General features: G+C 37.7%; 1 protein-coding gene across 2 annotated transcripts in view; it reads left to right on the top strand.

The window, feature by feature from the left end:
* The first annotated feature begins 4,261 nt into the window (after positions 1–4,261).
* The window catches only part of fxyd5 (FXYD domain containing ion transport regulator 5), a 24,767-nt gene continuing 1,055 nt past the window's right edge, over positions 4,262–27,973 (top strand). The window contains exons 1-9 of one of the 2 annotated variants that reach the window (XM_062063164.1): positions 4,262–4,374; positions 9,744–9,789; positions 10,203–10,247; positions 10,322–10,420; positions 12,459–12,515; positions 15,448–15,501; positions 15,749–15,778; positions 27,374–27,448; positions 27,530–27,575. In XM_062063164.1, the coding sequence (XP_061919148.1) occupies positions 4,273–4,374; positions 9,744–9,789; positions 10,203–10,247; positions 10,322–10,420; positions 12,459–12,515; positions 15,448–15,501; positions 15,749–15,778; positions 27,374–27,448; positions 27,530–27,575 (554 nt within the window). In that variant the 5' untranslated portion in view covers positions 4,262–4,272. Of the gene's footprint in view, positions 4,375–9,743; positions 9,790–10,202; positions 10,248–10,318; positions 10,421–12,458; positions 12,516–15,447; positions 15,502–15,748; positions 15,779–27,373; positions 27,449–27,529; positions 27,576–27,973 lie in introns of both variants that reach the window. The other variant, XM_062063163.1, reaches the window with a different exon arrangement.

Genomic DNA, 27,973 nt, shown 5'->3' with positions numbered 1-27,973 from the left:
CTTTAATGTTTCACTTTCCTATTTTCTCTATTAAAAAAAAAAGTAACCCGGTAGAAGTAAAACATTGCAGTGGTAGGATAAAATAAGCTTTCTCTTATTCGTAGTCCTTTTCGGACACATTGAATTGTGCAAGTGTAAAAGCGATGTTTTTTAATAATGTTACCTGTTTGTTTTTTTTAAGATAAAGATTATTTGTGTATTTAATATTTGTTTACTTACTATGGTATATTATTCATTTATTATGTATTTATTCACTGTTCTGTTACAGAGAACAAGGAAATGGGATAAAATTGCTATGGAATGAAAAGGGGTAGCTGGATTAAATAAGCTCTGCTTCTTCCTACTCCTTTTCGGACATGCTGTAATGAAACAACTGGAAATATGTGATACATTACATTGTATCGTATGCATGTTCAAAATAAACTGAAACTGAACTGAACCTTGTCAAGCATGCTGGAAATAATGTAAACAATTAGCATTACTACTGTATAAGTCTGACACTTAAATAACGACGACTTGGTTGTCTTTCATAGTGACTGTTAGAAGTGGGCGTTGTCAAATGTCAAACTAAAAATAAGCCAACAGTCACTGATGTGTTCATTGTCAGCAGGGGGAATTAATCTGAAGTACTCAAATGAATTATGATTTCATTTTTTTCAAAGTGAGACGTCTAAATCCCTGACATATGTTCATTAGAAATTGTCCATCTGGAAAGAATAAACTGATCCACAAACAGAAGGACAGAAACTCCTCTGCACATGAGAATGAATCGCTGGCTTTGTCTCGTGTTTGGCCTCACACACACACACAAAAACACACACGTAGGTACACAAACACACACACAGTGCTGCACGCGTGTTCAGGGGGGAAAATATCCAAAAGGTGCCATTGATTGTGTGTCAAAGCAATGTGAAGAAATGAACATATTAAATATACAGTCGTGGTCAAAAGTTTACATACACTTGTAAAGAACATAATGTCATGGCTGTCTTGAGTTTCCAATCATTTCTACAACTCTTATTTTTTTGTGATAGAGTGATGGGAGCACGTACTTGTTGGTCACAAAAAACGTTCATGAAGTTTGTTTCTTTTATGAATTTATTATGGGTCTACTGAAAATGTGACCAAATCTGCTGGGTCAAAAGTATACATACAGCAATGTTAATATTTGGTTACATGTCCCTTGGCAAGTTTCACTGCAATAAGGTGCTTTTAGTAGCCATCCACAAGCTTCTGGTTGAATTTTTGACCACTCCTCTTGACAAAATTGGTGCAGTTCAGCTAAATTTGTTGGTTTTCTGACATGGACTTGTTTCTTCAGCATTGTCCACACGTTCAAGTCAGGACTTTGGGGAGGCCATTCCAAAACTTTATTTCTAGCCTGATTTAGCCATTCCTTTAACCATTTTTGACGTGTGTTTGGGGTCATTCAATGACCTGACCTAAAGTGTGCGCCTGCGCAATTGCGCACCGCTCACGCGCCCTATGCGCACAGCAAATTAATGCCGCGCACCAAATCAAATCCCATCTGAACTTTAAACAAAATAATCACTTTACAATTTATTCTGTATGATTTTGCAATGCAACTCTGTGAGTGACAGCTGATAACAAGAGTGGCCCCAATGAATAAAACAATCTTTGTCAACACAGTTCAATTATCGTCTGTCGAGACACTTTATGGACAGGAATTCCATCAATCACTTTATTGAGCAAAACTTTTTGTAACCACACCAAAAACATGAGTAAACAAAACTTTTATCTATAAAAACTGGTAATTTTCTGCCATACAAACCAGGCTTAAACCAACTTTGTCATCCGTCATATCAACAGAAGCCGCTCACTCGCTCACCTGCACCAACACACGCTCTCATGGCACTTAACCAGTGCTGCGTTTATGGTAACACAAAAAGTTGGACAACCCCAACGCCACACAATGTGTAAATGCCAGGTTGTAACACTCTGACTCCACAATCAGATGTGTGCTTATTTTACTGCCATTTATTAAGGATGTTAATCCAAGGATATTATTCTTGAAATATTGTCACTAGATTTCATAAATGCTAATAAAAAGATGTATTTTACAGACAAAAAGTTACAGGAACTAAATGTAATCTCTGAAAGGGGTAACATTTCTTTTAAAGGCAGGTCCCGCAACCAGACATACAATACTAGCACATAGGTCATGAAAATCATGTTTTTTTTTATTGACATTGTAAGAGGGCAAAATCACTTATATCAGAAAATTATTTTAATAAAACATTTAAATTGTTATGATGTCAGGTTTGGGTTTGAGCTGGTGTGGCCACAGTGTGCACGTCTGTTGTTGCTCACATGTGCTCCACTGAATGCTCAGGGAGTTTGTGCGTTTGCTCACACACGTGAAAAATTAGAGGGAACATTGGGTCATTGTCCTGTTGGAACACCCAACTGTGTCTATGACCCAACCATGACATTTTTTTTAGCTGTTTGGCCACAATACCCAGCAATATGTTTGGATGAGAAAAAGTGAGGCCTTTAATCCCAGGAACACCAGGCCTACCGTCAAGCATGGTGGTGGTAGTATTATGCTCTGGGCCTGTTTTGCTGCCAATGGAACTGGTGCTTTACAGAGAGTAAATGGGACAATGAAAAAGGAGGATTACCTCCAAATTCTTCAGGACAACCTAAAATCATTAGCCTGGAGGTTGGGTATTGGGCGCAGTTGGGTGTTCCAACAGGACAATGACCCCAAACACACGTCAAAAGTGGTAAAGGAATGGCTAAATCAGGCTAGAATTAAGGTTTTGGAATGGCCTTCCCAAAGTCCTGTCTTAAACGTGTGGACAATGCTGAAGAAACAAGTCCATGTCAGAAAACCAACAAATTTAGCTGAACTGCACCAATTTTGTCAAGAGGAGTGGTCAAAAATTCCACCAGAATCTTGTGGATGGCTACCAAAAGTGCCTTATTGCAGTGAAACTTGCCAAGGGACATGTAAGCAAATGTTAACATTGCTGTATGTTTTGATTTGACGCTGTGTTGTTTAAGTCAGGGGTGTCCAAAGTGCGGCCCGGGGGCCATTTGCGGCCCGCAGCTAATTGTTTACCGGCCCGCCACACATTCTGCAAAAATTGCAAAATTGATAATATTGCAGAAATTAAAAAAAACATTTAAAAAAAAGTGGAATGAGGTAAAATCTAACAAGAAAAAGTTGCAATGTTGACACAAAGCTGCCATGCAGGCTGTTCTTTTTCTTTTGTCTTTGTTTATTTTTCTTATTTTGCCATTGCTAAAAATAATTATGAATGAATTATTACTTAAAAAATATCACTTTAAAATGTTTTATGTGGAAAAAATATTGCATATATTGTGTGGTTGCCATATAAAAACATCAAAGTTTTATTTGACAAAAGAGCATAAAACAAACAAAATAATAGTTCAAACGTAAAATCGACAGATATATCTGAAGTTGATCTCGTAATTTAAGTGTTAAAAGTAAAAAAAAACTAATAAAAATGTAGCACTTTATGAGTGGGGGACCCTTTGGATCCCAAATATATTTAGTAGGATTTTATTTAACTTTTCACTGTGATTACTCAAAAATATTAAATAATTAAAATCAATGGTGTCCTGCATTATTGATGTTTTAAGGCTATAATACTAAATACTGCATATTTCAGTTTTACTATAAAAAAACAAAGTTGTCTTTGACAGAGAAGGCATAAAACCTTTTTTTTATTTTTTATTTTATATCAACCTGAAGTTGATATAGAGATTTACTGTAAGCGTTAAATAAAAAATAATAATAATTTGACTTATTTTTAACATTTTAATGACTGAGACCCTTTATGGTCCCCGGGAGCCCTAAAGGTTAAAAAAAAAAAATCCATATATTTTGTTAAGGTTTGAAAATGAAAAATATCAAAATGGCCCCTGCATGCTTAAATTTTTCCGTGTGCGGCCGTCAGTGGAAAAAGTTTGGACACCCCTGGTTTAAGTAGTAGTAAACATCATTGTAGCAACATTTATAAGTCAGAAAAGACGAAACTCGTTTCTGAGTATTTTCTTGTTTGAAGTAGAAAGGATGCTGCTAATGACCGACCAGAATGTGGACAGGTGGGATGCGTGCGAAGCGAAGATAAACACACTCGGCCTTATTGTAACAACAAGATGGTTTGTTGTTGCTGAGACAAAGAGCGAGTGAGATTGCAAGACAAAGGACATTTAGTATGGCGGGGAGGAGTGAACGAGTGAGTTGACATGGCTGGATGAGGAAGTGGTGTCGGTGAGCACATGGGTGTGGCCGTGTGGCCTCATCTGCCTCTCGTGAGGAAGAACGCCTCGTGGAAGATGAGGGTGACGAGGATGAAGCTCTGGAGCACAATGGCTAGCAAGGTAAGCACAATAGCCTTCCTAGATGTGTTTTGGTGAAAGGCAACTGATGGCAGTTGACAGACTGAAGGAGATGTGACAAACAGACAGGTCTTGGGGGGGACGGGGGTGGGGGATGTAAGCCTTTAGGGCCCGAGGGGGGGACAAGCTTCAGCTTTGACATATGCTCCGCACTGAGATGAAGATTGGCATGACCTGCTAATGTGAGCTGTCACCGCTCACGTAGCCTCGATGCTCACCTGTCACACTCGTCCAAGCCTGGAGGACGAGCTGCCACCCGGATAGGTCAAAGACTCATTTCGTCTTCCCCATTCTGCTGTGTTCAAATAGCTACAAGATCATGCGGCGCTTCATTTATGGGGGAGGAATCCATACTGGATGTGAGTCAGGAAGTGTAGGACTTCTATTATTTTGAAAATAAAAGTTTTGACACATTGCCCGATTCCACATTTTAATTGGTGACAGGTCCACTCTTAAACATGTGCTGAAGTTTGATCGATACAAAGGGTGTGTGTGTGTGTGTGTGTGTGTGTGTGTGTGTGTGTGTGTGTGTGTGTGTGTGTGTGTGTGTGTGTGTGTGTGTGTGTGTGTGTGTGTGTGTGTGTGTGTGTGTGTGTGTGTGTGTGTGTGTGTGTGTGTGTGTGTGTGTGTGTGTGTGGGAGGATCTTGCAAATAATGCGAACCCTCCATCGAGAGGAAAAGAAAATGGGTCGCTATGATGTGCGCATCTTTATAAATAAATAAAAAAACAATTCCAAATAAGTAGCTGTTGTGTGCCATAATGCAACAGAAGTGTGGGGGATGTTGCTTCATGAGGAAGGAGAGGTGCCTGTGTGGCGTGAACCGCAACACAAACTTCCTGTCTGCAAAATGTGGCTTGTGCAAAAAGACCCACACAGAACTCATTTTAATCATCCGAAGCAGTTTATGTATGTGCAGTCGATTCTTGTTAAACAAAGGTCAAATTGATGTTGTCAGTTGTCTAAGTTGTGTACAAATGACTGACGAATGGACACCAGTCGACTTACAGTAGTTGAGGACATCATCATGTTTTTCCGTCTTTCCTTAAATAATGTCAGCCTTAAGGAAAAAAACTGTCAGTAACTTATAAAGCAATCTCTTTGCGTAGCAGTAGACTGACAGCTGGGCGCTCCACAATGTTGTTCTCATCCATGTCTATGTTTCAAAGGGCTAGGAGATTTTGGGGTTGATTAAACTGTTTTTTAATATATATTTTTTAGATTCACTCTGCAATTTTTCCACAAATGGAAGTGTTTTTAAATACACTTTAACATTGATCCAACACACTTTAGTGTAGTTCAGAAATGGTTCTGGCATGGCTACCGTACTCACTGTACCTTGCAGGTTTAAAATAACAACATGAATATAGAATAGAATGCCTTTTATTGTCACTATACACAGGTACAATGAGGTTTAAAGCAAATCCAGTATCAGTGCGACAGTCTACAAATATGCAAAACATAGGAAGGAAAGAAAATAAAAATAGTGCAAAAAGGTAAGGGGCACAATCCAGTCCTGTTGTTTAAATATACTATATACATATATACAGAAGCATTCAGACTGTGGGTGGAAAGTAAAAGTTGCACACAGAGAGGTGCTAAACTATAAAATCAGTGCTTATGAGAGTTCACCGTGGTTATGGCTTTAATAATAAATAATAATATTATATTACTGTTAGCATTTAAGATAGTTAACAATTAGCGCTCTAGTCCAGCTAGCAGTAAGTGCGCCAATAGACAGCTAGCGATTAGCACGACATTTGCCCGTGTAACTCGCCAGGTCCAGTCCCTGCTTTTCTGTTCCACCCGGGACTCATACGTTCTAGCCACCGAGCTAAAAGGTTTCCTATGTACACATGGCCAAGCCACACTGTCTGGTTTCCGTTACACCAGATAGCGATTAGCAGACTAGCTGCCAGCTAGCTATTAGCATACTTGCCAACCCTCCCGTTTTTAGCGGGAGAATCCCGATATTCAGCGTCTCTCCCGACAACCTCCCGACAGAGATTTTCTCCCGACAAACTCCCGGTATTCAGCCGGAGCTGGAGGCCACGCCCCCCCCCCCAAAAAAGTCTGCCGCAGCTGCGATTGGACCTGACCAGCCTCCGGGTACAAGTACTGGAGTACCAATTGCTTTCCAGGGAAGATCTTCCCCAGGAAGCAAGGATTGACCGGTTTTGGGCCATGCTAGGGAGAGATGGAAGATTCCACACTCTCGTGCATTTGATGAAAGCACTTTTGTGCGTGCCACACAGCAATGCATCATCAGAGACTGAGAGGGTGTTCAGCATGGTTAGAAAAATAGTGACAGAGAATAGAAAGAGGATGGACAATTCAACCCTTAACAAAGCATTGTACTTTCAAGTACAACAATGAGTAGATGAGTGTTGTGTGTGTGTGTATATGTGTAAATAAATGAACACTAAAATTCAAGTATTTATTTTATCTATATATGTAATAAAATAAATATATATATATATATATATATAGCTAAAATTCACTGAAAGTCAAGTATTTATATATATATATATATGAAATACTTGAATTGGTGAATTCTAGCTGTAAATATACTCTCCTCTTAACCACGCCCCCACCCACCACGCCCCCCAACCCCCACCCCACCTCCCGATATTGGAGGTCTCAAGGTTGGCAAGTAAGGCTATTAGTGTACTGTACTGTACTGTATCATTTGAATATTTTACAATGTATTAGTATTTATAATGTATTATTAATTATATATTATTTATTACAATTTTACAATAACAAGGTACCTTTACAACCAGTTTAATTCAAAATAAGAATATATAAGGAAGGAGGTCCCCACTCCATCAGTTTGGCTTGGAAATCATTTAAGATCTCTTTGTGTACCAGAGGACTGACTGAGTGGTGCTCCGCAGTGTTGTGTACGTCCATAGTAATGTACAGGGAACCCGCATGCCTTTTTATTTCTGCTCAATCTGCCTAGGTTCGCCACAGGGTTTTTTTGTTTGTTTGTTTGTTTTTTTTGCATTTCTCAAAAAAATAAATTAGAGTACGAAGACCGACAAATGCATATTATGCATTTTCCAAAGGGGTTCACAACACACCCTTTTAGTGGTACTATCTTTAAAAACTGACGTCTTCAACAGGGGGGTTGTGAATTTTTTGGTTGATTAGATTTTGTTTTTAAATAAAAACAATTAAATTACCCCCTGCAATCATTTAAATGTTTTTGAATTAGCGCTGTCAAAAATAACAAGTTAACTCATGTGATTAATCACGAATAATGATTGCATTAATCAGGTATATACGCAAAATAATAATAGACTTTATTTTTACTGCACACGCTCCTTTACCTTATTGGGTTGTTACAAGGTCAGTAATCAGGTAAATGCATACGTCAGTGCAAAGATGTGTAAGGAGACTTTGACTGATGGACTCACTGGCAAATGTCACTCCAAAATACACCTAGATGGGACTTTTGATAAAACTGTTGGCAAGTTTTGAGCAAAAAATGATGTCCACTCAAGTAAAACATAAAAAAAATGTTTCTGTATGACATTCTGACAAACAAATTGCATGTGTGTCCAAATTCTAGGCTCTTTTTAAGTTAAATAAAATTCTACAAGAATGTAATAACCTGTGTATAATCATAATTAATTCAAATTCAAAAGTGTGATTCATCTGATTTAAAAAATCCTATCATTTGACAGCACTACTTTAAATACACACTAACACTGATTCAACACACTGTGGTGCAGTGTAGAAATAGCAGTGTCATGGCCACCCTACTCACTGTACCTTGCAGGTTTAAAATAAAATATTATTATTATGTTAATGGTAGCATTTAAGAGAGCTAGCAGTTAGTGTTCCAGTTGCCAGCTGGCGATTAGCACACGAGCTGCCATCTAGCTATTTGCGGTGCTATACTGTATTATTTGAATTTCTTATTATTTCACAAAAACAAGGCACCCTTCTGCAACCAACAATGTATATTCAAAATACATTATAATTGTATACAGGATATTTAAGTAGGGAGTCATCTTTTATATATATATATATATATATATATATATATATATATATATATATATATATATATATATATATATATATATATATATATATATATATATATATATATATATATATATATATATATATACACTACCGTTCAAAAGTTTGGGGTCAGCCAAACAATTTTGTGGAATAGCCTCTTAATTTCTAAGAACAAGAATAGACTGTCGAGTTTCAGATGAAAGTTCTCTTTTTCTGGCCATTTTGAGCGTTTAATTGACCCCACAAATGTGATGCTCCAGAAACTCAATCTGCTCAAAGGAAGGTCAGTTTTGTAGCTTCTGTAACGAGCTAAACTGTTTTCAGATGTGTGAACATGATTGCACAAGGGTTTTCTAATCATCAATTAGCCTTCTGAGCCAATGAGCAAACACATTGTACCGTTAGAACACTGGAGTGATAGTTGCTGGAAATGGGCCTCTATACACCTATATAGATAATGCACCAAAAACCAGACATTTGCAGCTAGAATAGTCATTTACCACATTAGCAATGTATAGAGTGTATTTCTTTAAAGTTAAGACTAGTTTAAAGTTATCTTCATTGAAAAGTACAGTGCTTTTCCTTCAAAAATAAGGACATTTCAATGTGACCCCAAACTTTTGAACGGTAGTGTATATATATATATATATATATATATATATATATATATATATATATATATATATATATATATATATATATATATATATATATATATATATATATATATATATATATATATATATATATATATATAATTATATGGTGTACCAGCAGACCGACAGATGGTTGCTCCACAATGTTGTGTGCGTCCATGGTAATGTCCCAGGGAGCTCCAAACCCTTTTATTTCTTCCCAGTCTGCCAAGGTTATTGGTGTCTCTCTGCATTTCTCTAAGAAAGTCAATCAGCAGACCAACCAGCACACGGGTGTATTGTCGCTCCACAACGTTGTGTGTGTCTATGTTTACATTTCAGGACTGTACTGACATTTTTTGATTTTGCCCAGTCTGCCCCAGTTCTTAAAAAAAATGTTCTGCAACCTATTAGTTTAGTAGCAGACTGACAGGTGGGTGCTTCACAATGTTGTGTGCCTCCATGATAACACACCCTTTCATTTCTAAACAATCCCACAAAATCCCTGGAGGGAATCGAACCCATGTCCTCTGCCATTAAACATTGCTAAATATGATGTTAATCAGGGTGATATCCAAAGTAAAAGCTTAATTGTATTTACTTTAGAACCTAAGCTTTTTCTTTTCTTTTATAAAGTGTTGTGTAGAACGGTGGTTGACAGTTAATTGTGTTATTTCAGATGTACCTGGCCTTTTTGTTCTGTCTCCTCTCAGTGCTGTTCAACGGTGAGTGAATACTGCATGTACATTATTCCTCGTGAAACATGTGCTTGATCCACTTTACAATTAACAATGCTTGGCGATCATTTAAAAGTTGTATTGCAAAAAGGAGGTTTTGCAGTGCTTATAGGTCCTAATTTAAAAGGTGCAGAGTGGGTAAACAAGGGCAGCCTTGTGCAGCAGTGGCACTCAACAATCCAGTTCTGTGGAGCTTTCATGAGAGCGATGTCTGTGTATTGTAACTACAACCCACTCACAAGACTATTACTGGGACATACTTAGAGGATTTGTCCACCCTGCATGGTCAGACTCATTGTCGAGTGACAATACATCACAGCGTTGTGTGAGGCAATCACAGCACTGTGCTTTGTTCTTCCTATAAAGTACACATCTAATAAAAGTTTTCTTTCTGTCTGCAGTGTCAGAGGCTCTTACTGCTGAGCCTTCCACTTTCATGCCAGATGGTTTGTTGCTACCGCTCATCACTTATAGGCAATCACTTCGATCATAATTGATTGTGACAATCTTGGTGCAGCAGGAAAAGGACAGGAAGCCACCAAATTTCCTGAGCCGACTGTGATCACCTTAAACCAGAGTTTCATCAGCACCACAAAGCCACAAACGACCACCTTAGCAGGTATTTTGCTGTGATCTTATACTGTATGTGACACTGTTGCTAGTATCATCATTTAACATGACAACACTGCCACGATGTCGTATCATAATTGATAATAATCCATCATTCGTTCCATTGAACCTTTGTAAATATTTAGATAGTAAAACTGTCACGAGCTGACAGCATTGCTTGCAACGTCACCCCAAGATGCAGAGACAGCAGGCAGCGTGCAAGTAAAACGTATATTTAATGAATGCAAATGAAAACTAGTGCGGTGATGGAGTGCAGAGAAAGGTCTACATTTGACGTGCTTGCAAAAACATGATCTACAGAGATAAGAGCAAAACGAGTGAAAATGTTACAAAAACGAGCATAGCATCAACATAAAACATAACACAATTATCCAGCCCTGTTTAAAGGGCAGGTGTGCCCTGATTGGCAATCAGGGACAGGCGTGAGAACCAAACAAAGCATTATTTCATTTGTTTTCTATGAATGCAGATAAATAACGCAATTTATTTTGTCCACACATGCTCCTTTACCTTTAGCTGACCTTGAGTGAGAGGAGACGCTGACTGGACTTTGGATAAAACTTTCAGCAAGTTTTGAGTAAATAAATGATGTGCATTCAAGTAAAAATATGTAGAATTTTTTTTTTTTACATGACATCCTGACAATAAAGTTGCATTTGTGTCAGAATATTGGGATACTTTTTAAAGTTAAATCAAACTTACTTAAAATATATGCAAGATGTACATATATATACACACATAATACATACATACAAATATATATATATATATATATATATATATATATATATATATATATATATATATATATATATATATATATATATATATATATATATATATATATATATATGAATGTATGTATGTATGTATGTATGTATGTATGTATGTATGTATGTATGTATGTATGTATATGTATATATATATATATATATATATATATATATATATATATATATATATATATATATATATATATATATATATATATATATTTCTATATTTTTTTTTTTCATATATAATACATAATTTTTATATTTGTATATTTATTGTATTATTTTTGCTACTTTTTGTTTGAGGTTTCTATTTTTTATCATATCATTTTGTGTATTTTTATTATTATATTTATTTATATCTCTTGTATTTACTTTATTGTTTTTATTTGTTATAATTATTATTATTATATAATTATTAACATTTTTATATTGTTTTTGTATTTAATGTTATTATGTTGAATATATTATATGTATATGTACTTATACATTTATATATTATTTTTTGTATATATTTATTTATTGTGTTGTACAGAATTTACTTTATTATTTTAGGTTTAATTGTTTATTATTATTATTATTATTATTATCATTATTATTATTATTATAAATTAATACAAGACTGTGTCTAAACTTTTTGCCTCCAAGGGCTAAATGTGCTGTTTTATTGTTCAATTAAGGACATTATGTACAGTGTGTCTATCGTGTGTGCTATTGTGTGCGTAGCTGTTATGTTACAGCTAGCTCCTAGCAGCCTATAGCCTACCATGTTTATCTTTTGTAAATGCCCATCCATCCATTTTTTCCCGCTTGTCCCTATCAGGGTCACGGGGGGTGCTGGAGCCTATGACTTGACTAAAATAGAAGAAAAGACCAACCCTGCGTGTTTACTGGAGGACATTTAGATGTTAACTGGCTGTCCAGCTTTGCACAAGTAAACGCTGCTGGACTAATAGTGCAAAGATATTCAAAATCAATATCAGATCGGGACAACCCTAATAAGCTTGAAAGAGTTTGAGTATGAATATGTTACATTTGGAAAATTCCCCTTTGTCGGGCCAAACCAAACAACTCGACGGGCCAAATGTGGCCTCCGGGTTGCACTATGGATGCCCTTGCTCCAAATTGTCTAAAGGAGTGAATGTTATGGGATAGGCTCCAGCCAGCTGACCTGAGATCCTGAACAGGATAAACTATGGAGAATGAATGAAAGAACATCATGCGACTCATTATAAATAATTTGTGCTCCTGCAGCTTCCAAGGAGGGGACAACCCAGCAGCAAACAACCGACAAAGTGACATCCACACCAGGTAATAGTCTGCACCCTGTAGGTTGCTGACACTTTTTTTTTTTGCAAAACTGGTCCAGCCAATGTGATTTAGTCTTCACGAGAAGATGGCGGAGTGCAGGGGCTCTGTTCAAATGGATCACAAAGTCTTCCATTTATTCATCCTTCATGAGAATGTCTTTCATTTGTTTCACAGAAATATGCAACAATTAATTCGTGTAATACACAAACTGTGTCTTGAATTTGAAGACCTTACAAAAATATATTTTCAAATTAAGTTTTATGGGGTAAATGTGTGTTTTTAGTATGTACTTTATATAATTGTGGCATACAGTATATCACAAAAGTAAGTTTCCCCCTCACAATCCAAACTTTGTTTGTGCTATAAAAGGTAATTTGACAGCAATTTAGACAATAATGGATGTGTGTTGACTCATCTTCAGTGGGTAGTGAATCTACTGGATCTACACAAGCTGTACACTGACTACTCTAGTGTATCCCAATTTCATTTCTATAGTTTAGTCACCCTAGAAATGGTTCCTGAAAGGTGAGGGCTGTACTCACTTTTGTGAGATAATGTAACTTTACACTCATGATAGCACAAAATGATACAATATGAATTAATTGCAAAAGGAATATAGGGCCATATACTGTTTTTTTTCTATTAAGAATTTTAAAAAATACATAGAAAAAAGTCTTAACATTAGGATAAACAAATAACTAATCATTTAATCTCTTAACATTTGTTATTATTACTAAAATAAAACGGTAATTTTTGCAAGTGAAATTTAAATTCCCCACATGAACTTAAACGCAAAAATCTAAGAACATCAACAACTGTCTCTCTACTATATACGCTTAAATATTTGCTTAAATTGTTCATACTGATGATGGTGTTAATGTACAACAACTTATTACCATAAAATTACAATTTTATTTCAAAAATACTTTGACTTTATACTAGTAATGCTGTATTATATTCCCTCATAATCCAATTGCATTCTTATATATTTAATGTGTAGTTTTCTATTTTTTATCACTCTAAACCTGCTATGTATTTTTATTTGTGCACGTTAAAATGACTAATAAGCTGCAACAACAAATACATTGCTAGGTTTATTTGCTTTCCCCTCGTAGGTGTGGGGGGCGCTAAAGCTCTAGAAAAAATAAACAAAGTTTATGAATCTCTGGCCCAGGTTTGAATATACTGGTTCATATACCAGCATATAAACAGTATATGGCAAATTAGTGTTTTAAATTATATTTTTAAACCCCAGAGAACAGTTAGTTCGTCCTTTCAGTAAATGTTTGCTGTATTTTTGGCCATCATTTTTGTTGTGTTACTCAATTATACTTTTTTTTGTTCATCTTACATTTAAACATTTCAATATCCAATTCAATCACAGGTGTTTGATACATTGGCAGTTATTTTACAATACCTCAAAGCCGAACAGCAGATAGAAGCATAAAAACGAGTTATATACATATAAATAGAATAAAAAATAAAATAAAATAAAAATAAAGATAAAGATAAAAATATATACATATATATATATATTAATTTTTTTTTGCGAAAACCTCACACTTCAGCCCTAAACAAAAATCCAGTCTTCCTTTTACAGAAAATAGCTGTAAGAGTCATTTGTGGGTATTGAAACAGTGAACCCACAAACCAACTACATTTATTGAAATTCAATGCACTGTACAATATTCCAAAAATTATATTCTTTACATTGAAAAATTCTACCAAGCAATATCAAAAACAGTTTTGTAAAAAGAGAAAGTAATCATAACCTAAAAGGAACTGAGATTTTGAATCAATGTAGTTTTACAACAGTGGCACATTTGGAATTATGCATTTCAACATGTGATGCAACAAATTTGACAGTGGAACATTTTCTCTCTTTCTGTAATTGATTTTTTTTTTTTTTTTAAATCATGAAAGATAAGACTTTAAGTAGGCTAATGTTTTTTTTTCTCCTGTGGTTTTTATTATGAAATAGAAATGTTGTATTTCTGTGAAAAGGGGGCAGATAATACATGTTAATACTTCTTTCTGCTCCTTTTCATCAATTATTTGTATTAAGATATTGAGTGAAAAATAAAAATGGATATTGGAAAACATGGTATGTGTTGTTTGGACGTTCTTATGATCAAACGATGTCACAGTTTTCAATTAGTATAAATTTGAATGACATGAGTTATTTTAGTCATTTAAACCGGTGACAATATCTGCTCGAAAGGACTAAAAAACATGCATTTTTGATGTTTCTGTTTCTGAAATTTGAGCAAAAAAAGTAAATAAAAAACATAAATCCACAAAACTAAAGGACCTTCATGTCTTGTTTGGCTTTAAAGATAATTAATATCGAATGTCCCCAGAGGGTTAAATATATAATCAGATCAATATGCAGGACATTCTATTAAAAAGTATACTTTACAGTTATTTCATAGTCAAATGCGTACAATTTATTTCCTGGGGATACAAATGACAACCAATGTTGTGGAATTACCCTAAAATATGTGTAACATGAAAATGTTTAAGTTGTAAACATTGGTGTTTGAAAAATAATTATTTGTTTAAGGGGTTATCCGGCTTAGTGTAGACATAGCCTAAGTGATAAGTAATTGGGGCATCGTGGCTCAGGTGGTAAAGCGGTCAGCCAGAAAGTTGAGGGTTCCTAGTTCAAATCCAACTTCTGCCATTCTAGTCACTGCCGTTGTGTCCTTGGGCAAGACACTTCACTTATCTTGCTCCCAGTGCCACCTTCACAGTCACTGATGTAATTGTAACTTAAATATAGATAATGGGTTTCTCAATGGAAAGTGTTTATAGTCACTTGAGAAAAAAGCGCTATATAAATAGACTTCACTTCTATATATTCATCATAAATGTGAGAGGAGCTGAGAAGACGATATTTATTGTACTGTTTTTGCCCGTTTGATATCCACAGTGACATCTTCTCCAAGCACAACCAAAATGGGGAGCCGTCAGTCTCCTGCCTGGGGTAATTAAACATTGTCACTACATTCAATGCCTCAGGCTGGCTTCTACATTTCTGTTATCTCACATCAGGCTGACAATTTCACACTACCTTCTCAACAACAGCATCAACACTCACTGCACACTGGAGTGAACAGAGCAGCAGATTATTGTTCGATTGTGTCTTTTTGCCAAGAAGAGATAAGAATGTTAGTGATACGCCATCATCGACGTGTCACCTCTGACTTAACTTCTCTTAACTTTTGTTGTAGATCCAGCTTGGGATAAAGATTTCACCTACGGTAAGAGTATGTTCATAGTTTTACTTTGTATTTGATCTACCAAGCAAATAACTAAAAATAGCCTCAAATTAGGTTAAAAAAAAAACATTGGCATTAACCGTTGTGGCTGTAGGCACCCTGATGTGGATAACTCCACAAGATGGCAGTAGCTGCATTTGAAGTATGAGTTGTCAGCAATTATCTACCTCTGCATGTACTTGAAATCAGTGATTCTCGAACTGGGGTACACTGACCCCATCTAGTGGTATCCCTTGATTAAAGGCCTACTGAAACCCACTACTACCGACCACGCAGTCTGATAGTTTATATATCAATGATGAAATCTTAACATTATAACACATGCCAATACGGCCGGGTTAACTTATAAAGTGACATTTTAAATTTGCCGCTAAACTTCCGGTTCGAAACGCCTCTGAGGATGACGTATGCGCGTGACGTAGGCCGGCGAACACGGGTATGCCTTCCACATTGAAGCCAATACGAAAAAGCTCTGTTTTCATTTCATAATTCCACAGTATTCTGGACATCTGTGTTCGTGAATCTGTTGCAATCATGTTCATTGCATTATGGAGAAGGAAGCTGAGCAAGCAAAGAAGAAAGTTGTCGGTGCGAAATGGACGTATTTTTCGAACGTAGTCAGCAACAACAGTACACAGCCGGCGCTTCTTTGTTTACATTCCCGGAAGATGCAGTCAAGATGGAAGAACTCGGATAACAGAGACTCTAACCAGGAGGACTTTTGACTTGGATACACAGACGCCTGTAGAGAACTGGGACAACACAGACTCTTACCAGGATTACTTTGATTTGGATGACAAAGACGCAGACGTGCTACTGTGAGTATGCAGCTTTGGCTTCTAAACATTTGATCGCTTGACCGTATGTGCGCAACTTTTTTTTGCGTATGTACGTAACTTTTTAAAAATATATAAGCTTTATGAACCTTGGGTTAGGGGAACGGTCTTTTGGGCTGAGTGATTGTGCGTGTTGATCAGGTGTTTGAATTGTATTGGCGTGTTCTATGGAGCTAGGAGCTAGCATAGGAGCTAGGAGCTAGCATAACAAACACGCAGGTGTTTTTATGCAGGATTAATTTGTGGCATATTAAATATAAGCCTGGTTGTGTTGTGGCTAATAGAGTATATATATGTCTTGTGTTTATTTACTGTTGTAGTCATTCCCAGCTGAATATCAGGTACCGTGAGTATGCAGCCTTGGCTGCTAAACATTTGACAGCTTGACCGTATGTGCGCGTCACGTACGTAACTTTTTAAAAATATATAAGCTTTATGAACCTTGGGTTAGGTGAACGGTCTTTTGGGCTGAGTGATTGTGTGTGTTGATCAGGTGTTTGAATTGTATTGGCGTGTTCTATGGAGCTAGGAGCTAGCAGAGGAGCTAGGAGCTAGCGTAACAAACACGCAGGTGTTTTTATGCAGGATTAATTTGTGGCATATTAAATATAAGCCTGGTTGTGTTGTGGCTAATAGAGTATATATATGTCTTGTGTTTATTTACTGTTGTAGTCATTCCCAGCTGAATATCAGGTCACCCCCGGCTCTCACAGCATCTTCCCTATCTGAATAGCTTCAACTCCCCACTAGTTCTTCACTTGCACTTTACTCATCCACAAATCTTTCATCCTCGCTCAAATTAATGGGGAAATTGTCGCTTTCTCGGTCCGAATCTCTCTCACTTCATGCGGCCATCATTGTAAACAATAGGGAACTTTGCGTATATGTTCAACTGACTACGTCACGCTACTTCCGGTAGGGGCAAGCCTTTTTTTTATCAGATACCAAAAGTTGCAATCTTTATCGTCGTTGTTCCATACTAAATCCTTTCAGCAAAAATATGGCAATATCGCGAAATGATCAAGTATGACACATAGAATAGATCTGCTATCCCCGTTTAAATAAAAAAAATTCATTTCAGTAGGCCTTTAAAGTACAGTGTTTTATGTTCCTATATTCAAACACAGTGTTACTGTGTGTAATGTTACAGAGTCAAAAATATTCAACTTCCTTGTTAAATAAAACATCTGACTTGTTTTAATGAATCCTTAGGCCTATGACGCTAATGTCATTTAAAGTTGGTCATTATGGTGGTACTTGGAGAGACAGGTGTTTATTGAGGTGGTACTTGGTGAAAAAAGTTTGAGAACCACTGCTTTAAATTATTGAAAGTTATAAATTGGTGGAAGTTATTTATAACGGAGATATGGCTGAAAACTGTAAAAATTAGAGATGTGCTTTAAATGCTTTAAAAATATAATATCGTAAATTATCGGTATCGGTTTCAAAACGTAAAATGTATGACTTTTTAAAACGCCGCTGTGTACACGGACGTAGGGAGAAGTACAGAGCGCCAATAAACCTTAAAGGCTTGGCCTTTGCGTACCGGCCCAATCACATAATATCTACAGTTTTTCACACACACAAGTGAATGCAACGCATAGTTGGTCAACAGCCATACAGGTCACACGGAGGGTGACCGTATAAACAACTTTAACACTGTTACAAATATGCGCCACACTGTGAACCCACACCAAACAAGAATGACAATCACATTTCGGGAGAACATCCGCACCGTAACACAACATAAACACAACAGAACAAATACCCAGAACCCCTTGCAGCGCTAACTCTTCCGGGACGCTACAATATACACCCCCCTGTACCCCCCCCCCTCAACCCCGCCCCCCCAACGCCGCCCACCTCAACCTCCTCATGCTCTCTCAGGGAGAGCATGTCCCAAATTCCAAGCTGCTGTTTTGAGGCATGTTAAAAAAAATAATGCACTTTGTGACTTCAATAATAAATATGGCAGTGCCATGTTGGCATTTTTTTCCATAACTTGAGTTGATTTATTTTGGAAAACTTTGTTACATTGTTTAATACATCCAGCGGGGCATCACAACAAAATTAGGCATAATAATGTGTTAATTCCACGACTGTATATATCGGTATCGGTTGATATCGGAATCGGTAATTAAGAGTTGGACAATATCGGAATATCAGTTTTATATCAGTCGATGTCAATAACTAAATGTTTTATGACCTATCGAAAATAAGAACCAGGAGAAAAATAAATATAAAATGTAAAAATGTGTATATGAAATTATAATCCCCTCAGCACAAAGGCAGAAAGGAAAGGAAATGTCAACACAAGCATGGAAAACACTCAAACAATCAATGTAAACACAATTCTAAAATCACATTGAACACTTAACAAAAACCTCTTAAAATGAAGATGCAAAAATAAGGAATATGTAAGAAATGCTTAATTAAGTGTAACAATATAGTGCAAAGTGTGAAAATGTAAACATAGAGAAAACTAGAGAGAAATATGTCTGCATGTTTAGTGCCGGGGAGTTACGGCTGTGTGTAGTGGTTTTACTGGTCCTGCTGGGGAAGAGCACCTGGCATATTATACCAACCACATTGGTCTGATTTACGGTCCTATTTAGAAAATCCAAAAAACTGCCACACTGTCAAGGTTTTTCTGTTTAATTGACAATTTATTCGCCCTGTGCAGCACTCTTCTTCTGTTCTTTTCTCACTACATGCAAAGATAAAGCATCCATCCATCCATCCATCTTCTTCCGCTTATCCGAGGTCGGGTCGCGGGGGCAGCAGCCTAAGCAGGGAAGCCCAGACTTCCCTCTCCCCAGCCACTTCGTCCAGCTCTTCCCGGGTGATCCCGAGGCGTTCCCAGCCCAACCGGGAGACATAGTCTTCCCAACGTGTCCTGGGTCTTCCCCGTGCCCGAAACACCTCCCTAGGGAGGCGTTCGGGTGGCATCCTGACCAGATGCCCGAACCACCTCATCTGGCTCCTCTCCATGTGGAGGAGTAGCGGCTTTACTTTGAGCTCCTCCCGGATGACACCCTATCTCTAAGGGAGAGCCCCGCCATCCTATCGGTCATAACCCAAAGCTCATGACCATAGGTGAGGATGCAAAATGGTGCAACCGAACTTGATAGTTGATACTGTTACCTGATTGGCTGTTAGCGTGTCACTCCCACTGATCAGGGATCACTTCCTGTATTGCTCAATTACCAGAGAGCAAGTGCATTTGTTCATGCAACCAACATTCCTTTTCAACTTACGGTTTCTTCTGATAAATACTGAGAAGAAAAAAAACACATTTTATCGAACGCATTTTTAATTAATATCGGTTACGTGTCTGTTGAGATTTACATACATTGATATTGTTTTATCTCCTGGCCCTAAAAAAAAAAAAAAACATAAAATTGCAAGATAAAACGCCAACATGTATCATCATTGCAGAATACTCGAGAAATATGATTTACACACTTGGGAAAACGTAATAAAGTATGTTGATTAATTATTGTAAACAAAATTCTTAATGACCTATACTACCGCTAGCTTCTCTCTTAAAAGGGAACTTCACTTTTTTGGAATTTTGTCTATTGTTCACAATCATTATGAGAGACAAGAAGACAAAAGGTTTTTGTTTTTTTTGCAATCTAACATGTACAAATCAGCTAGTGCTAGGTGGCTAGCAATGCATCTCATGGGAGCAATCAATTCCACCTATAAATAACTTTAACATCCATCCATCCATTTTCTACCGCTTGTCCCTTTTGGGGTTGCAGAGGGTGCTGGAGTCTATCTCAGCTGCATTCGGGCGGAAGGCGGGGTATACCCTGGACAAGTCGTCACCTCATCGCAGGGCCAACACAGATAGACAGACAACATTCACACTCACATTCACACGCTAGGGCCAATTTAGTGTTGCCAATCAACCTATCCCCAGGTGCATGTCTTTGGAGGTGGGAGGAAGCCGGAGTACCCGGAGGGTCACGGGGAGAACATGCAAACTCCACACAGAAAATGTACATTCTGTAACCTGTATAATAACCAAACTGTAGCGACCTTGTTATTGTGAGAGCGAACACAGAGGAACTATTTTCTATCGTAGCAACACATCGGCGTGCTTTGGTATTTGCCGTAAAAGCTAACTACAGCAAAAGATAAGTCAGCTTCTACGTCAGCACAAAATGCGTTTGAGTTTGTAATGCACAACACGAAATGATAAGATACCAATCTGTACTGACTGAAAAACATGAACAATCATATAACAGTATCTGTAAAGTATTATTCCTCATGTCATGTTTTGTTTGTACACAGCGAGCTTGACAGCGTATGGTGTCTGTTATGATGCACGCATGACCTGCTGCGTGCATTTTTATGCATTCTAAATATTAAATCAACGTCAATAATAGTCAACTCACAGCGGAGCCAATTGGAGGTTCTCTATTCCGCCCATAAAACTCAAATAACCATCCAAAAAGTACCAACAATACTCTATTTACATTTTGTTACTTGAATATTAACCAAGTATAAGTGATATTTCTAATATAAGTGCTAACGCAGACAAACTATTTATAGAGGCGACGTGATCACCAGATTATGCTGCTATGTTTACATCATCGACTGGTCTGCGGTTTCCTCTTTTCTTGCTCGTGGACGTTTAGTCTATATCATAAATCATGCATCTCACCTAGACAGAAGATGGCTGAGGACGTATTCCGACAAGTTGGTACTTAGACATCCAATTTAGACTTAGAAATGGCAAGAACGACAAGAAAATAGCTCCGAGCTTTTTTTTTGCGAGGATTATGAGTCATTCTTCATCTAAATGGCTTGTACAGCCCTTTGAGACACTTGTGATTTAGGGCTATGTAAATAAACATTGATTGATTGATTGAATGGTAATATAACAAGATTCTAGCAGCCAGCATCCCAATGACAGCAGACATTGTACAGTAAGTGGTTTTATTATGTTTATTGGCTCTCATGAAGTCTAAAGTGAGTAATAATCTGTTACTGCATTACATTACATTATGAATATAATGTAATGTAATACAATGTTATTAATTTTCTCTGCTTATAGTAAATAAAAACAGCACACATCTATAATATTGACATACAATGTGTGTTGCTTGGGAACAGTTGATAATAATTATGTGCAGTAAAACGTTGAACTCAACTCACCTTAATGTGTGTTCTTAAATGTGTGTTCCACCTCTTCCATTTCGAGAGCAGTTTTTGATTTGGGCTTACAAGATAAACAACTAAAATAAATATTTTGGGCATTGTCTTATCCAAACGCATACATTTGTCCAAATGTGGCCAAGTAGACGCATTGTGGGTTCCTGGACGTCATCCTCATCACTAAAAGAAAAATCTAAGGAAGAGAATCTCTCTGCCATCTTACATTAGTTTTTGTTTTTTTTAAATCGCCCGCTTGAATATTCCCTCTTTTCTTCTCCGACTCCCTCGTCTTCATGTGGGATGTGCATGGCTGTTGTGATTTCTCTTCCTTCTTCGATGACACGCCCTATCTTGCCTCTGATTGGTCTGTCCCTAATGTTTTGACCTAACCTTAACCAATCGTGACTCCTCATACTAAACCAACCAATTATCATCGCTTTTTTTCGGACCCTTCCCCTTGCATCTGCGCAGTCCATTTCTCTTTCTTTTCTCTTCTCCCGCTCTCTTCTTTTGTAGTGTGTAGCTTTGTAGCTAAGCTATCCGCTACATGGGTCTAAAAATAGCTAACATACAGAAATCGCTACTCATTTAAAAAGTAGCGAAGCTACTGGTAAATGTAGATTAAGCTATGTAGCGAGCTACTGCCCGACATGGTCAATACTACAATAGTATTGGCCCTAGAGGAGACCAAAACAATCAGAGCATGGTTCAGTATCGTGGCGATTGATTGGCTCAGCCTCAGGCATACTTGCTAACCTCCCGAATTTACCGGGAGACTCCCGAATTTCAGTGCCTCTCCTGAAAATCTCCCGGGACAACCATTCTCCTGAATTTCTCCCGATTTCCAGCCGGACCTGAGTGAGGACAGTCTGTCGTCACGTCCGCTTTTCCTCCATATAAACCGCGTGCCGGCTCAGTCCCGTTATAACATCTACGGCTTTTGGAGCTCAGTGCGCAACTGCACACACAACAAGAAGGAGACTATTATATATGTCTCCGTTATCCATAGGTTTATCTATAACCCATAAAGTTGGCAGGCACCGAGCTATTTCTCAGCGTGTGTTTATTCCAGCCGGCACGTTAATACCAGTGGCGTGCGGTGAGGTTTAAGGCTGAAACGACGCGTCGACATAGTCGACGTCATCGGTTACGTAAATACGTCGACGCCGTTTTTGTGCGTCGACGCGTCGCATATTTACGTCACACTACCGTCATGGCGGAGCGCAAAGCAGACTGTGCAAGCGAGGGGAAAAACGCACGCCAAAAGTGGTCAAAAGTGTGGGAGTATTTCAATACACGGCCTAATAATGTTGTTGTATGCACACTGTGTCGAGCGGAAATGGCATATCATAGCAGCACAATGGCTATGAACGAACATTTGAAAAGAAAACCATCAACCATCAACTAGTCAATCGTCCGCGTTAGCATACGTTGTCATCATTACACAAAAACATGAATGTGTCATTTGTATCTGCTAGGGGTGTAACGGTACGTGTTTTGTATTGAACCGTTTCGGTACGGGGCTTTCGGTTCGGTACGGGGGTGTACCGAACGAGTTTCTAAGCTAAAGCTAACTTTAGCTGCTAAAGTCTTAACAAGTTGCTTTGCTCCTCTGCCTCTGTCTCAGCACGCAGCATTGTCCCACCCATACAACCATCTGATTGGTACACACGCAACATTGTCCCACCCACACAACCATCTGATTGGTACACACGAAGCATTACCAGCCAATCAGCAGTGCGTATTCATAGCGCAAGTAGTCAGCGCTTCAGCGTGGAGCAGATAGGTGTTTAGCAGGTGAGCATCAGGCAGCGGACTCTCCCCAAATGATAATAAACACCTCCCAGTCAACTACTAGTAACATCACTATGAGCCCGTTGACCTTCTAGAAATATAAACTGCAGCTCAGCTCACTCGCAGTCCTGGCTTGAGGTGAAGGCTAATTACCTCTCAGTTCCAGCCACATCGACCCCTTCTGAGCGCCTATTTTCAGCTGCTGGGAATATTGTAAACAAGAAAAGAAGCAAAGCAAGTAGACATGCTAACCTTTCTTCATTACAACTGTTAGTCACTCACTGGAATGAGTAGAATTGGTTATTGTGTACTGTGTTGGACTGGATGTTTATTTTGCACATTTTAAAAGCAATACTTAATGTTTATAGTGCTCCAGAATATTTAGATTGGCACTTTTTTGTATTGGATGTTTATCTTTATTTTTGCACATTTTAGCAAATAAGCAATACTTTCACTTTTGTTGAAATGTTTGCACTGTTGTTACAGAATATTTCGTTTTGCACTTTTTTGTATTGGATGTTTATCTTTATTTTTGCACATTTTAAAGCAAAATAAGCAATACTTTTACTTTTGAAATGCTTATACTATTGCAGAATATTAAGATTTGCACTGGATGTTTACTTTTATATTTGCACATTAAAAAGCAAATAAGCTACTTTTAATTTTGTTAAATGTTAAAAGTTTTGAATGTTTACATTGTTACAGAATATTTTGTCATGTTGTTTTTTTTGTAAATAAAAGCCATGCCTTTTGAAAAAACTGGCCTACTTTTATTTTTTCATCTTCATTTTAAATAAAATAAAATAAAAAATAATCGGTAAAAGGAAAAATAATCTATAGATGAATCGAAAAAATAATCTATAGATTAACCAATTAATCGGAAAAAAAATAATCTATAGATTAATCGATAGAAAAATAATCGTTAGCTGCAGCCTTAGTGAGGTTCATGTCTGGTGAGGCACTGACTTCATCACAGTCAGATTTACAAAACATAGGAACCCTAAAGAGTATCTTATTCACCATGTGATTGGCAGCAGTTAATGTTTTTAGTTATGTTTTATGTTTAATTATATTATTATATATTATATTATATATTATATTTTATATATATATAATATAATATATATATATATATATAATATATTATATTAGTTATGTTTAATGTTTTAAGTTAATGTGTTTAAAAGCTCATACCAGCATTCTTCCCTGCTTTGCACTCAGCATCAAGGGTTGGAATTGGGGGTTAAATCACCAAAAATTATTCCCTGGCACGGCGCCGCTGCTGCCCACTGCTCCCCTCACCACCCAGGGGGTGAACAAGCGGATGGGTCAAATGCAGAGGACAAATTTCACCACACCTAGTATGTGTGTGACAATCATTGGTACTTTACTTTAACTTTACACTTACAAACTGTAGCATGCACACAAAAAAGCACATTTAATAAAAAAAACGTTATGGTCTTACCTTTACTTATAAGTGCGGGAACAGTTGTGTTTGTGTTGGAAGAGTTGTGAATGAAATATGAAATCCGCGCTGCCGTCTGCAGGTGTACCTAATGTTGTGTCCCTGTTGACGGCTCCTCCGGCGCGCCGCGCGAGCATTTTTGTTTTTGCACTTTTTGGCTTCTTGTTAAGTGACTTTTTTGGGGTGGATTCGGTCTTGCACGTGGAGGGTTTGGGTGTGGGCTTTGGTTGGTGTGGTGCTCCCGTCGGGCGGTGCATCGCGGCGGAGATGCTTGGTACCAGGAGGCGGGGTTATGAGACGAGCCTCCAGTTTTATGATCGCTCAGCACAAGAAATGCGTTACACACATACAGTTGTTGACAAAATACACTGTACATTATATACCTCAGCTAACTAAACTATGGAAATGTATAATATAATTCATATAGCAATACAGTCTCACTGCACAGCAGGCCAGCAGTTAGCCGAGTCATTGTGCACATTCCATTGAGGCACAAATCAGTGACGTGCCTCAACTGGCTGCTGATCACCGCACCGTCTCTTCTCAGTATTTGAACGGCAAATGTGAAAATAAAAATAATCTAAAACTGGTGAAGTTAAATGGAAAATAACTTTAGTATAATCCCTGGATACATATAACAATTGTTTTTCTTTTTACTATTTTTTTCTTTCCATGATGGCAGGTGAGGCCGTGCCTCCCCTGCCTCTAGTGACTGCACGCCACTGGTTAATACACTGACACACAACATCCGGATTCCCATCATGCATTGCTTCAAAACTAGGCAAGTAGTAATGTCCAAAAAAAGATAGTGACAGAGAATAGAACAAGGATGGACAATTCAACCCTAAACTCACTCCTTTCCTGCAAATTAAATTTCACAGATGCTGCCTATACCTATGCTCCTTCAAAGGCTGTGCTACTGGCTGCAAAGCATTGCACTTTCAAATACAACAATGAGTAGAGGAGTGTTATGTGTGTGTATATGTGTAAATAAATGAACACTGAAATTCAAGTATTTATTTTAAATATATATATATAAAACAAATATTTGAATTTCAGTGAATTCTAGCGATAAAAATACTCCTCTCCCCTTAACCACCACCACCCCCAATCTCCTGAATTCGGAGGTCTCAAGGTTGGCAAGTATGGCCTCAGGCAGCATTACTATATTGGATTGAAAGAGTGTAAAGGTGACTAAATGGAGTTATTTCCTGTCTAGAGGGCTCTCATAATGTTGGAAAATGTATTTAGAAAGTCGTAAACAGGTTTCATATATAGCAGCTATAAAATATATATAACAATTAATAATACCTAGTTTGCGGATATTCATTTATCGTGGTCATGTCAGAACTAATTAGCAGCGATTAACAAGAGACGATTGTACTTTGTTTTGAAAGCGTTTGTTTTTGTTTTCTTTAACATTTGTTTGTTGCCTTTTAGGCATATACCATTTGCAGAAGTACATCACATATCAAATGCTCCTCTTGTTTTTTTGTGTTTGTCTAAATTTTAAAAGGAGAACTGCACTTTTTTGGAAATTTTGCCTATCGTTCACAATTTTTTATGCATTCTAACTTGGAAATAAACAGAAGTAAAAGTCCGCTTACAGTGGAGCCAATGGGAGGTCCTCTATTCCGCCCATAAAACCCAATAAAAAACATCCAAAAAGCACCAACAGTACTACATTTACATGTCATGATTTAAATATTTAAACTATTTATAGCGGCGCAGTGATCACGAGCCTGTGTGCCAATATTGACATGATCGACTGATCATGTCATACGCCTCCAGTGTAGAATGACGTCTGGCACACCAGATAGTTCCACATGTCTGGTAACCTGGCTGACAGTTAATACTTCAGATCACTCGGCAAATCTTATTTTGGTAAAGTATAGGGATAGATTCTATTGCATAGTTTGCATCTTTTGCTTGTATTTGCTTTTAGTGGTAAATCTAGGCCCCTAGCTTACTCAGATATGTCACATTCTGTTTGCTACAGAGTAGCCATGTTGGTTTGGTGGCTCGAGCACTTCGTTCACATTTGTTTATAAATCACATGTCCGAATACAACCTATCCGCAGACAAATTGGTGATGGAAATTCGCAGTTGGCTTTAATCTCACATATTTACAGGCAACATTTTAATTAGTGTCTCTTTTTAGATAAAGTAAATCTGTAAAAGCTACACAGTTGTTTACAATGAACTCATCACTGCTGCTGACTGCTATTACAGCATTGGTTCTGGTGCTGCCGTCTTGTGCAATTAACTTATTATTGAAAGACTGCTTGGTCTTTTTATTTTTTGTTCCTTCAGATTATGCAACTTTGCGAAAGGCTGGCCTGTCCGTTGCAGCGGTTCTCTTCCTGATGGGCACCTTCATCCTCGGCTGTAAGATAATTTGACGACCAAGTTTGTGATTAACGTTCACATTTTTCCCGTCAACTCTTGCACTCAATCTGCTCCGTGTAGGTGATAAAGTCTGTCGGCTGCCCAAGTGCTGCAAGAGGTCCTCAAAGTAAGAACTACAATTTGTTTTACAGACTCTTCTGATTGTGCTAAATTACTGCTGACCGGGTGATTTTTGGAGTGAAATGGAGTTCAAGTATGCATGAAAGCTATCTGCTTATATGATGCACGGGTGGAGTCAGGGGCGCCGCTAGGGATTTTGGGCCCCATGAAAAGAATCTTTACAGGGCCCCCTGTATTATAATTTCATCATCATTAGGGGCCTCTCTGGGGCCCCCTCCATCATGGGCCCCTAGAATCCGTCTTCTTTACCCCCCCTTTTCGGCGCCCCTGGGTGGAGTAATTCAGCACTGAATCACCTATGACGCATAATCCATCACTTGAAGCAACTGCATGAACAGAATGCTGACGAGCATGTTTTCTGTGACTAAATGATCCAAATCATGA

This window comes from Entelurus aequoreus, linkage group LG11, assembly GCF_033978785.1.
Source record: "Entelurus aequoreus isolate RoL-2023_Sb linkage group LG11, RoL_Eaeq_v1.1, whole genome shotgun sequence".
Classification (NCBI taxonomy): Eukaryota; Metazoa; Chordata; class Actinopteri; order Syngnathiformes; family Syngnathidae; genus Entelurus; species Entelurus aequoreus.
The sequence above is the reverse complement of the archived record's forward strand: the minus strand, read 5'-3'. Positions and strand labels throughout refer to the sequence as shown.